Raw genomic sequence first — 12936 nt, 5'->3', positions numbered from 1 at the left:
TATGGATCCCCTGTCGTAACTTTTATGCAGTGGCTGGGAAATTTATTAATCATGACCGAAATTCTTTCATCTAGTTGGGAATAGAGTGGGGTATAATTTGCTTTGCTGAGAAGGATGTGGCGAAATCACCCATGCAAAACAATATGCGACGAGAATGTATGCTCATATACTCATTGAGTTATAAGAAAAAACTTCAAAATTATTTATATTTATTATATCAAGTTTTTTTTTATTATATATCACCATGTGTGCGCACTATTTGATTATTTTTCCACAACAATTATATTCATAATTCAATCTCTAATGTTGGCTTTTCTCAGCACGACCAAATTACAAATTATTATTCCGATCTTAAATATAAGACTCTAAGACTCTTAAGACTTGAAGATAATGTATTTATAGACCCAATTACTTCATTTATTACTTAATTTAGTTTATTTTTATTCATTTGCCCATTTTTATTTTTATTCATTTGCCCATTTTTTATTATAAAAAATAAAATGGATTTTGTAGTTATAAAAAACAGCATTCTATGGCAGCAATAAGAAACCAAGATTAGGTATGAAATTCACACTCCTTAGGATTTAATTCAATTAGGAATTTAGTATATAAATTTTTTCCTGGTCGTACCAATAAAGTCATGAAATTTCAATTTATTTATCTTTTATTTTACATCTAATGGATTTACCTGAACCGATACATGATTTTCTTTTAATCTTTCTGGGATCAAGTCTTGTATTAGGAAGTCTAGGAGTAGTATTATTTACCAACTCTTAGAGTCTTATATTTAGGATTGGAAAAGTACAAAATTGCAATTTCTTTTTTATCTGGACATGGCAAAAGGCATCAAAGAAGATGGAGGTAACACTGGAGAAGGGGTTTGGATTCAGAATCAGAAGACAGAAGGGGTTGATTCGACATTAATGTTCTTCATGGCAGGAAGTTCTTCATTGCGGCGACGATCAATGTTCAAATGTTATCAGACTTGAAACCAAAGCCATTGCGGATGGATGAAGCAAGTGAAGATAGGGAGAGGTGGGTCAGATTTAGATCGCTTATGGGGAACATGACGGAGAAGAGGTCGGATTGGAGGCTATCGTCTGAAGTGAAAACCGAAAAGCATTAAAATCCTGTGCTTGATGGCTTGGAAAAAAAGGGAAAATGGCATTAAGGTCCCACACAAGCATAAATACAGCAAAAAGGTCCCCTGAAATCTCTTAATGTTTCTAAAGTCCCAAAGGGACTTGTGTGCAATTTTCAGAATCCTCAAATGACACTTTTGCCCTGACTATCCTCTTGCCCTAACTATCAGAAACAAAGACAGTGAGGAGTTTCCCACACAATATGGTTGAGAGAGAAGACGTTAGGAAAGAGGGAAGGAGCCATTGATGATGAAGTATCTTCTCCATTACCATTAGTGAACTCCAAAGAGCTTCCGTGTGAATCTCCACAAATCTTCAGCTGTGAAACTTTCTTTCCTCTTCTCTCCTACCTTTCTTGACAGATTGTGCATTTGTTTGGGAATGGGAAATCAGAAAATCATTTTTGCCTTTGGTACTGCAAAGCTTTTGTTTTTGGTCTAGAATTCACAAGTTAATCGATGGAGAAGCTATGTTTTTGGTTGGTGTGTGTTGGTAATTTAAGTTGGGTGTGTAGGATGATCATGGGTGCTCTGTTTTTGGGTTGCTTGTGGGTGGTTTTGCTCTGTTCTGAAGTTAGTTTAGTGGCAAAGGAAGAAGAAGATGAAGGTTAGTGTGGGTAGAAACCCTTAGCATGAAATGGGATATTATGTTGTCAATCAGGCCATGATAGTTGTCAATGTGTGCCGCGACACTTGTCAATATAGCTCCTTAACTTGTCAATGACAGTTGCGTGATTCTTGATGCAGGTTTAAATTACTGATGGCGAGTATATCTGTAAAGCATCTAGTTTGCTTTGTTCACATAGGGGGAAATTTTATAAATGATGGAGAAGATGATATGAGATATGTGAGAGGTAGTGTGATAACAATAAATGTAAAGGAGGGCACAAGTTATGAAGAATTGAAGAGATAATATCATCAATTGCTGGAAAAGAAAGCAACTCGTTTCTTTTGAAATTCTCAATTGTGTTTGAAAAAAAACTTTTGTGGAGTTGGTAGATGATGATGATGGGATAGAACATTTGATAAAGTTCAATGAAAAAAGTGGTCATCTGTATGTAAAAGAGAATGGAAATAAGGACCACATAGAAGCAACAAGAGGTAATACACTGGAGGAATAAGATGTGTAAGTTTAGTTTAACAAAACTGTTATTGTCATTTCTTGGTATGTTAGTTGTTACTGTCTTACTACCAACTTGTCAATGTATACACCCTGACTTGTCATTTCCTGCAGGATTGATCAATCATTTGGAGGTGTCAATGAATTGTCTATATCTCCACCTACCTTATCTGATTTGATTGAAGAGCTACCATCAATTCCTTGTGCTGTTGAAATGATCCCAACACCTACACCACAAATAAATTGTTTATATCTCCACCTATCTTATCTGATGTTACTTGTTACTGGATGTTGTGTTACTTGTCACTGGATGCTCTGTTAGTTGTTAGTGGATACTGTGTTACTTGTCACTGGATGCTCTGTTAGTTGTTAGTGGACACTGTGTTACTTGTCACTGGATGCTTTGTTAGTTGTTAGTGGATGTTGTGTTAATTGTCACTGGATGCTTTGTCCCTTGTCACTGGATGCTATGTTAATTGTCATTAGATACTGTGTTATTAGTGAAGCCTTTTGATTATGTGTTTTTTTTGCAGATGAACTGTTTCTATACGATGTTACGTGCTGTTAAGCCAGAATTATTTGCCAATGAGGACAAAATTGACAACGAAGTGAAATGGGCTAAAGTTTACGTACAGAATGATACGTGAGTGTAATTGTTTTGTTTGATTGTGTTACGTTGTTTTTGTTCACAATAACAATTGCATGGTGCTAACATATTCAATTTTCTTGGCAGCGATTCATGTGGAGTTCATGTTCTCTCTTGGCTACAAGTGTGGGATGGCACTGTTCTTGATGATGCAAGATATATAATGCCACGATACTCCAATGGTGAACTACAAGAGTTGAAGTTTAACTGTTTGTGGTGGTTGGTTACCCATCCAAATAATGAACATGGGGGTGAAGTGATGTCGATGTTATCTGACTACAACAAGAGCAAGAAGAGGAGATAGAGTAGTCTATTAATTTTTTGTTTTGTTAGCCCATAATATGTGTTGTAAGATGATTAGCAAATAGGTCATTTTGTAACAAATTGATCAAATTATGTTTATAATATTATTACCTTTGTCATCACATGTTGTAATACTAATTTCTTAGGGTTTTATTACATTTTTAATTACATTTCTATTTTATATGTGCAGAGATATTAAGAGATAGTGTTTTATAAAATATTCTAATTTAATGACAAGTGATATAAGAATTTCATAACAAATGAATGTGTGGATATTAACAATTGATATTCAAAATTTTTACAACTAAAGGTGTCCATATAAATAATGTTCCAGTGCTCCATTGATAAGTCATACTACGACCATTGATAAAGGATAGTGTTCTCATTAACAAGTCACAATACTTCATTGACAAGTCATAGTGCAACCATTGACAGGGATAGTGTTCTCACTAACAAGTTACAGTGCTCAATTGACAAGTCATAGTGCGACCATCGACAAAGAAGTGTTCTCACTAACAAGTCACAGTGCTCTATTGACAAGTCATAGTGCGACCATTGACAAGGGATAGTGTTCTCACTAACAAGTCACAATACTCTATTGACAAGTCATAGTGCCACCATTGAGAAGGGACAATGTTCTCATTAACAAGACACAAAGTTCTATTGACAAGTCAGTGTGCTACTATTGACAAGTTACAATGCTACCATTGACAGGGGACAGGAAGAGGTAAGTTTTTGACACTTCATTAATAATGATTATATATGACAATATAACTAAAATATGATATGACAGAGTGATTGAAAATATCATTTGATGGTAAAAAAAGTTATGTTACTTGAATTCATATTATTGACAATTTACATCAGCAAATTTATTGACAAGTCATAGTGTAATGATTGACAAGTCATAACAGGTCTAATGACAACGCAGGGTGCAGGTAATGACAACTGAACTGACAGCAGAATCTAACATGCCAATTCATAGTGAACTTTCATTTACACCTTCATGTATATGAAACTATACCTATTTCACAACCCATCCAAAAAAAAAACATAGGGGTTGCATGTAATTACAAAATTAATCAGTGGTGTGTATCTATTTACAAAAAAATTCCTTCACACCCATTTACAAAATATTCTCTTCACATCCATGTACAAAAAATAGCTGACTTCAATATGTTCTCAGCTGGGATTTGGGTTCTTGCATGTCTTGTATAGTGTTTTTCGGAGAGCAGTGGCATTTGGAAATATTTGTCCTTCTTCAATAATCAAATCCTTCCACTTTGTGGAATTTATTTGTGGTGTAGGTGTTGGGATCATTTCAACAGCATAAGGAATTGATGATGGCTCTCCAATCATATCAAATAAGGTAGGTGAAGACATAAACAATTCATTAACACCTCCAAATGATTGATCAATCCTGCAGGAAATTACAAGTCATGGTGCATGCATTGACAAGTTAGTAGTAAGACAGTAACAACTGACATACCAAGAAATGACAATAACAGTTTTGTTAAACTAAACTTACACATCTTGTTCCTCCAGTGTATTATCCCTTGTTGTTTCTATGTGTTCCTTATTTCCATTCTCTTCTACATACACATGACCACTTTCTTCATTGAACTTTATCAAATGTTCTACCCCATCATCATCATCTATCAACTCCATAAAAGTTTTTTTATCAAACACAACTGAGAATTTCAAAAGAAATGAGTTGCTTTCTTTTCCAGCAATTGATGATATTATCTCCTCAATTCTTCATAACTTATGCCCTCCTTTATATTTGTTGTTCTCACACTACCTCCCACGTATCTCATATCATCTTCTCCATCATTTATAAACTTCCCCATATGTAAACAAAGCAAAATAGATGCTTTACAGATGTACCCGCCATCAGTAATTTAAACCTGCATCAAGAATCACACAACTGTCATTGACAAGTCAAGGAGCTATATTGACAAGTGTCGCGGCACACATTGACAACTATCGTGGCCTGATTGACAACACAATATCCCATTTCGTGCTAAGGGTTTCTACCCATACTAACCTTCATCTTCTTCTTCCTTTGCCACTAAACTAACGTCAGAACAGAGCAAAACCACCCACAAGCAACCCAAAAACAGAGCACCCGTGATCATCCTACACACCCAACTTAAATCACCAACACACACAAACAAAAAACACAGCTTCTCCATTTATTAACTTGTGAATCCTAGACCAAAAACAAAAGCTTTACAGTACCAAAGGCAAAAACGATTTTCTGATTTCCCATTCTCAAACAAATGCACAATCTGTCAAGAAAGGTAGGAGAGGAGAGGAAAGAAAGTTCCACACCTGAAGATTTATGAAGATTCACATGGAAGCTCTTTGGAGTTCACTAATGGTAATGGAGAAGATACTTCATGATTAATGGCTCCTTCCCTCTTTCAACATCTTCTCTCTCAACTATATTGCATGGAAAACTCCTCACCCGTCTTTGTTTCTGATAGTTAGGGCAAGAGTGTCATTTGATGATTCTGAAAATTGTATACAAGTCCCTTTGGGGCTTCAGAAACATTACGAGATTTTAGGGGACCTTTTTGCTATATTTATGCTTGTGTGACACTTTAATGCCATTTTCCCAAATAAAAAGTTATACACCACTCTCATCTTAACCATCAGATAGATCTTACGGATATGATTAATCTCCTTGTCAGCCCCAGCATAGAAATCACGGCAGGGGATCTGAATCCTAGTGGTGCATTTTACGCTGGTCGTTCCAGAAGCATTTTCCCGGTGCTCCCTCGGAGCCTTGAGCTCTTGCCTTGTTGTGTGGATTTTTAGGGCACTCATTGCCCGTTTCGCTCTCTTGACTCAGACGCTACTCTTTTAGACTTCGCTTACTTCTTTCTTCATCGCCGATCCGCTCTTCAGGCACGTTCTCCCTCACACTCTCCTCCCTTTTCGCCTCCGCACTCCTTTGATTCGATGCTTTATGGCATCCTTGGGCGTCATTTTCTTTCAAATATTTTTTACCCAATACTGAGATGTATTAGGATTGCGATTAGGGTTTTGGGGAAGTATTTTATGTGGTTCTGTATTAGATGTGAATTTTTAGTTAGAAGAGCAGCCTTGCACTTATATTATTGGGCTGCTTATAGGCTTATCTATCGCGGTGAAGTTCTCATGACTAAAATTTTAAGTAACTTGTTAATACTATTCTAATGACTCAAGCGAAACTTTACGTAAAAAATGGTGCTATGACTGTGTGAATTATTTATTTAGTTTGTTTTAATTATGAAAGAACCAAGAAACATGGAATTGGATCATTGGCTAAGAATAATTTTGATTTCGCACCTCTCTCATAAAGAACTCATTCGATCTGAATTGGATCATCTGGATCATTGGCGTTAAATTGCTGTTCGAGCATACTTGTTATGTGATTTCTTTATGTAATTCCTGTGCCTTGCTTCATCAGTATTATCGACTACGTGTTCTCATCGCGATAATTTTTCGTCAATGATAACACGTCGGAATGAATGAGTTCAACTTGCTAATCATCAATATACAAGATAAATGTAAAATCTACAGCAAGAATAGATTATGTAGTGTATTCGTCGTACTTTATCTTTTGTGGAGGGAAAAAAGTGTCTGGTTAATTCAAATGTTGTGCTTTGAGTTTGTAAATGCTCAAGGCAAGAAAAATACATGTTGACCAGCCAAGTCAAACTGCAAATTTTGCCTGAAGCGTATTATCCTTAATATGTTCTATAACCTTGTATGTTTTTATACTAATTATGGAGCCAAGTGGTTCAGCTTTGCATGGTGACATCTTTTTGGTTTGGAGGGATTAAATATTTAAATGGCATATTCTGTAGAGCTCCTAAGGTTCTGTAGTTTAAAAAGCGGATAAGATTCTTATTTTGGGAATTATTGCGTTTTGCTTTTACACTTCTCTTCATCTCTGCTCTGCTTTCTGCTTTTAAGGCCCATTATTATGTAGAAACTGGGTCCTTTCTGTTATATAATGTGATGTCTACTGTCTAGTACGTTCTCTTATGATGACACTATTCTTTGCAGGTTGTTGAGTTCAGAGAAAAAGCTCTGTACATAGTGCACTGACTCTAAAGACAAGCAGGATCTTTTTCCGCAAAGGGATGACTTTTTGCATGACCTTTTGAAATTCATGCAATGTCGGGTTTACTTAATGTATTTCTTCGTCTTTCGAACTTTTGTTTTTGTTTTTGTTTTTCCTTCAAAAATGGTTAGCAATCACTGGAATGGTTTTCACTCTTTTGTATTTCATGCTACCAAATTGTTGAACTGTCTGTCATCACAAATAGTTTGCTTGTGTTGGTAGATATATGTTGTTTTGAATTTTGAAATATTTTCATTGAAAGCTAATCTCTTGTTAGATTGAAGTAGCTAGCTCATATTGGGCCATGTACCTCACCACTACTTTTGCCATCACAATTTTAATATGACATTCAATTTAGGCTCCCGGACATTATTTGTGAACTAGATATTGTGTTGAAGCATTATGGCATGATGCATTAAAATTCTTTTAAAATAAGTAATGCAATGTGTCTTCTGGATATCTCATGTTGCTTTGGGCTCCAGATTTATGGAAATAATGATTGTTACTTGTTAGTAGTTTTTTCTTAAACAGAGTTTAGAGTAAGATATTGATGTGGAACTAACCAAAATAAAGTAGAATCGATATAGAATTGAGCTTATCTGAAATTAGGGAAATAGGAAGGTTTTCCAGAACGAATGGGGGAATTCATGAGTGCTTTATATTCATCATCGACGCTTTTCATTTGGAGGTCCAATTATTCTTCCTTTTTTAGGATGTTTCTTTCCATGATTTCAAAGGCCATGATTCAGGAAACTCTGTATCTAAAAGTAATTAACTCCTTTGTTGGAGATTTTGTTCTTTATAGATACTGTGTTCATCCACATAATGAGCAAAATCTCATTGTAACTTTTGTGTTGTCTTGAATGTTGTAAATTTGCTCCTAGCTGCTTTTACTTTGGTCATATCTTGACTATCAATTTAAATTATAATATTAATATCCTTGCAGTCTTCTCTGAACGGATCTGCTTCAAATCTTCCCGATAGTGCTGGGAGGTCATTTGCCACGTCATTCTCTGGCCAGTCTGGTGCTGCCTCCCCAGTTTTCCATCATAGTGGTGAGCAGATCTTGCTCAAGTTTATCAGTTCCATCCCCCTATCTAGTTGTAAAATTGGTAGGTTCTTGCCGCAGGGGCTATCCAGGGATTGCACAACATCCACAGCAGCTTTAATGTTCCCAACATGCCAGGTGCCCTTGCATCAAGAAATTCAACAATAAATAGCATTCCGTCTGGAGGGGTTCAACAGCCTACTGGAAGTCTTTCTAGTGGAAGATTTGCATCAAATAATCTTCCTGTTGCTTTGTCTCAGGTATTTGTGCATATGTTTATGCTTGGTTTTATTTTGAGAGTATTTCATTGACTGATTTTTTGAGCATATATTTTCCTCTTTGTAATTATTTGTTCTCAGTTGCATTATTTATTTATTTATTTATTCTTTCAATCATTTGCAGCTAACTCATGGAAGCTCTCATGGACATTCAGGAGTAACAAACAGAGGAGGTATAAGTGTTGTAGGAAACCCTGGATTTAGCAGTAGCACAAATGGAGTTGGCGGTTCTATTCCTGGGATTCTTCCAACATCTGCTGCAATTGGTAACAGAAACGCTGTTCCAGGATTGGGAGTATCCCCAATTTTGGGAAATGTAGGTTCTCGAATTACTAGTTCTATGGGGAACATCGTTGGTGGAGGGAACATTGGGAGGAGCATTAGCTCTGCTGGAGGATTATCTGTGCCTGGTCTTGCATCTCGTCTAAATTTAAGTGCAAACAGTGGATCTGGTGGTTTAAGTGTCCAAGGACAGAATCGGTTGCTGAGTGGTATGCTTCCACAGGGTATGCATTTGTTACCTTAATTGTTTATGTTCATTTCCTCCTAAAATGTCCTGTGGCAATCGGCTTTAAACCCTTTTCATGTGGGCCATTAATTTATTACTGAATGATAATTAGTTTCTGTAATTAAGAATTAGTCACTTGGAAATTTATTTAAATGTTTTCTTGAGTCACCAGCCTTGGTCATTGGACATAATTTTGTTCTCTCTCTGACGGCCCTTTTTGTGTTTCATTTCATTTCTGTCACGGGTCTGAGGTTTTTATTCATAGCATAGGCAATCATATATCCTTGATGCATGCTGCTTGTCTTCGTCTATCTACTATTAGAAGGGATGTGTGGATGCTGAATTGTCTTGTATTAGGTTTCATTTATCCCCAAATCTCCCCTTATAGAGATAGCATATCCATATTCCAGTCTCATAGTTCTACGGAACTCAAAACAATTTCTCGTGATGTCTTGATGTTATATCTTGCTATGGTGGTAAATGTGTTTAAAGTATCTTTGCTGAGTGAGTATTTGTTAGTAGGTAATCTGTAATTACCTGTGTAAATACTTTCCGAGCCTTGAGGCCTACTTTAACCCTTGAACCTAAAATCTAACCTGCCTAAACTTTTCTATTATAAAAAAGAAGTGCTTAAAGTACCAGTTTTAAAACTGCTTGTTGCATTAGTATATATGCATGACGTGATTAAATTTTGTGTTTACTGTATGCTGAGGACTTCTCATATGTTGAATTGATTTTATTTAGATAAGATATATGCTACTTTCTGGTGACACAAACAGTGGCTTCTTTGTGCAGGATCACCTCAAGTTATTTCAGTGCTAGGAAATTCTTATCCTGGTGCTGGAGGACCCCTTGCTCAAAGCCATGTTCAAGCAGTAAATAATTTAAACTCAATGGGGATGTTAAATGATATGAATTCGAATGACAACTCCCCTTTTGACATCAATGACTTCCCTCAATTGACAAGTCGACCCAATTCTGCTGGAGGGCCCCAAGGACAGCTGGGTATGAGAATGAAGATGTTCTTCTGCTTGTTATACTCATTCACTTCCTCCTGCAATAATCCTATAGCCAAAAATTTCAGGTTCCTTGCGAAAACAGGGTCTTGGGGTTAGTCCCATTGTCCAACAAAACCAAGAGTTTAGCATTCAAAATGAAGATTTCCCAGCTTTACCAGGATTTAAAGGTACAATATTTGGTTTAGATGCGTGATCTATTTGGTTGCATTTGTTGTTACTGTCAGGAGTTTTCTGGAACCTCTGTGCACACTTGCAGTGAGTGGAGATTGCTCATTTGCGTCAGCATTTGTTTTTGATTATATGTGTCCAGGTGGCAATGCAGATTATGCTATGGATATGCACCAGAAAGAACAACATGAGAATGCTGTGTCCATGATGCAATCTCAGCATTTTCCTGTGAGTTGACTTCTGATTGATATATATATATATATATATATATATTAAGGAATTGTGTTTACAGTTACATATCCTGGTTTTAGGATCTTAAATCAAGAACCTTTCTTTATTTTAACTGCTCTTAATATGCAGATGGGAAGGTCTTCTGGCTTCAGTTTAGGGGGTACATATTCAGCACACCGATCACAGCAACAACAGCATGGTCCATCTGTCAGTAGTGTTGGTGTCCCCTTTTCATCTGCAAACAATCAGGAACTTCTCCATCTTCATGGGTCAGATATGTTTCCTGCATCACATTCAACCTATAGTTCCCAGGTCTGCTAGTTTTTCTGCTGATTGGTTTTGTTGTTAATGTAACTGATGGCTTTTTTTATTTATTTTAAGGTGCTCTTTCTGTTCAAGTATAGCTTGTTTTTGGGTGTGAGGTGTTTAAGCTAATATGTTTACCATATGTCTGTACTAAAGCATTGAAGCACATGTTATTTTAATTTTTTCAATCATTTGTAGACCAGTGGACCTTCTGGCATTGGGTTAAGGCCTCTAAATTCTCCAAATACTGTTTCTGGTATGGGATCATATGACCAGCTTATCCAGCAATACCAACAGCACCAGAACCAGTCCCAGTCACAGTTTCGTCTTCAACAAATGTCAGCTGCAAATCAATCTTTCAGGGATCAAGGCATGAAATCCATGCAAACATCCCAATCAACACCGGATCCATTTGGTTTGCTTGGCTTGTTGAGTGTGATCAGGATGAGTGATCCTGATTTGACATCTCTTGCACTTGGAATTGATCTTACAACACTTGGATTAAATTTAAATTCATCAGAAAATCTCCACAAGACTTTCGGATCTCCATGGTCTGATGAGCCGGCTCAGGGAGATCCAGAGTTTACAGTGCCACAATGTTATTATGCTAAACAGCCACCTGCCCTGCACGTGAGATGCTCTTTATGATGTCTTATTAAGTTTTTGGTTCCTTCTCTTCTTCCTTTCTTTTAGCCTTAGACTATGTTTTTCTGGATCATGCAGCAAGGCTATTTTTCAAAGTTTACAGCGGAAACATTGTTTTACATATTTTACAGGTGCCTTTCAAAAGTCAAATCTTGTCTGCCTTGAACTTGTGGGACATTATAAATTGGTCCTAATTATTGTCATTCTTGCAGCATGCCCAAAGACGAAGCTCAATTATACGCCGCAAATGAGCTGTATGCAGATTTTCACCTGCGCATTTTTTTGCCATATATTTTGGACTATTTCTGATTTTCTTTTTCCTTGTATCTAGTTATTACTAACTGGTTCAGTTTTTTGTTCACAGTTACAATAGAGGATGGTTCTATCACAAAGAACATCACCTATGGTTTTTAAGAGTTCCCAACATGGAGCCACTTGTTAAAACAAACACGTATGAGAGGGGATCTTATCACTGCTTTGATCCGAACACATTTGAAATAATTCGTAAGGTTAGATTTTGTAAATATGTACTGTATCCATCAAAACACCCGCCATTTTTTGTGTGGAAGGTTTCATACGTTTGGATTTGTTATGTTTTAGGTTACTAACTGTGCATCGTTATTGCAGGATAATTTTGTCGTTCAATATGAGTTGTTGGAAAAACCCACCTCTGCCTCAGCATTGAGGTGAAAGGGAAATTTGTGATGTAAAGTTTCAATTTATGGATTTGATTCGTTAGAATGTTTTAAGTCATTTTGCAGAATCAGTGTCCCCTCAGTCTGGCATTTCAGATGCCATCTTATCGCATAGGACGACCTGGTGAGTTTGCTTCGGCTGTCTTTCCTCTTTCTCGTGGGCTATCCTATGATGAGGGCCAATCAATTCTTTTTTTAAACGCAAGTTGAAGCTTGCTTCTGCAAAGCTAAGTTTTCTAATCTTTAAAAACGGGAAAACTGTTTTTAATTCAAGATCATTTTTCACAACTGATACAAAACGCACTAATATAGAACGACCGGTTAGATTATGCGTAAAAAAAAATCTTGGGTTTCTCAGGGAATGGCTTAATCATCATTGACATCAGATGATATAAAAGGGAGATAATTGCACCTCGCCTGTTGAATGATTCCATGTATTTGCGACATGAAAACTTGTAAAGAATTAACACATGTAATAGTTGATCGAGCAATGACAGTTATGATGTTTGCAGTGCTGTATTGGGATGCAGTAGTGGGACGGCCACGGGCATGGGGTATTTTACCTTGGAGATGCGTCCTTGTAAATCGCCTGGCAAAACTTCCATGGGAATTTTCTCACCGTCACTTTTGAACAGTTGCGCTAAGCTGCTGGGGGTGACTTGTTAATTTTGCAGCGAAAGTCCATTGCCTGTAACGTTTTACGTTTGGCAC

General features: G+C 36.7%; 1 protein-coding gene and 1 non-coding gene across 5 annotated transcripts; one reads left to right on the top strand and one right to left on the bottom strand.

Moving 5' to 3' along the window:
- The first annotated feature begins 5990 nt into the window (after positions 1-5990).
- Positions 5991-12365, top strand: LOC114732645 (probable NOT transcription complex subunit VIP2). Of its 4 annotated transcripts, XM_028919965.1 has the most exons (15): positions 5991-6123; positions 7270-7398; positions 8274-8382; positions 8457-8635; positions 8778-8826; positions 8941-9159; positions 9957-10166; positions 10246-10347; positions 10491-10576; positions 10709-10891; positions 11084-11515; positions 11609-11661; positions 11743-11784; positions 11895-12039; positions 12158-12365. In XM_028919965.1, the coding sequence occupies exons 2-15, from the start codon at positions 7381-7383 to the stop codon at positions 12218-12220; spliced, it is 1890 nt and encodes a 629-aa protein (XP_028775798.1). In that variant the 5' UTR covers positions 5991-6123; positions 7270-7380; the 3' UTR covers positions 12221-12365. The 4 variants fall into 4 exon arrangements, with proteins under 4 accessions (XP_028775798.1, XP_028775799.1, XP_028775797.1 ...); XM_028919964.1 differs by having other exon boundaries at positions 5992-6123; positions 8778-9159; XM_028919967.1 differs by lacking the exons at positions 11609-11661; positions 12158-12365 and having other exon boundaries at positions 5992-6123; positions 8778-9159; positions 11895-12028.
- Positions 8302-8382, bottom strand: LOC114732649 (small nucleolar RNA snoR35). The gene has a single exon (XR_003739009.1). It is a non-coding gene; the product is annotated as a small nucleolar RNA snoR35 (small nucleolar RNA).
- Positions 12366-12936: the final 571 nt, after the last annotated feature.

This window comes from Neltuma alba, unplaced genomic scaffold (genome assembly GCF_004799145.2).
Source record: "Neltuma alba isolate B1F8T4 unplaced genomic scaffold, ASM479914v2 tig00012921_pilon, whole genome shotgun sequence".
Taxonomy (NCBI): domain Eukaryota; kingdom Viridiplantae; phylum Streptophyta; class Magnoliopsida; order Fabales; family Fabaceae; genus Neltuma; species Neltuma alba.
The sequence above is the reverse complement of the archived record's forward strand: the minus strand, read 5'-3'. Positions and strand labels throughout refer to the sequence as shown.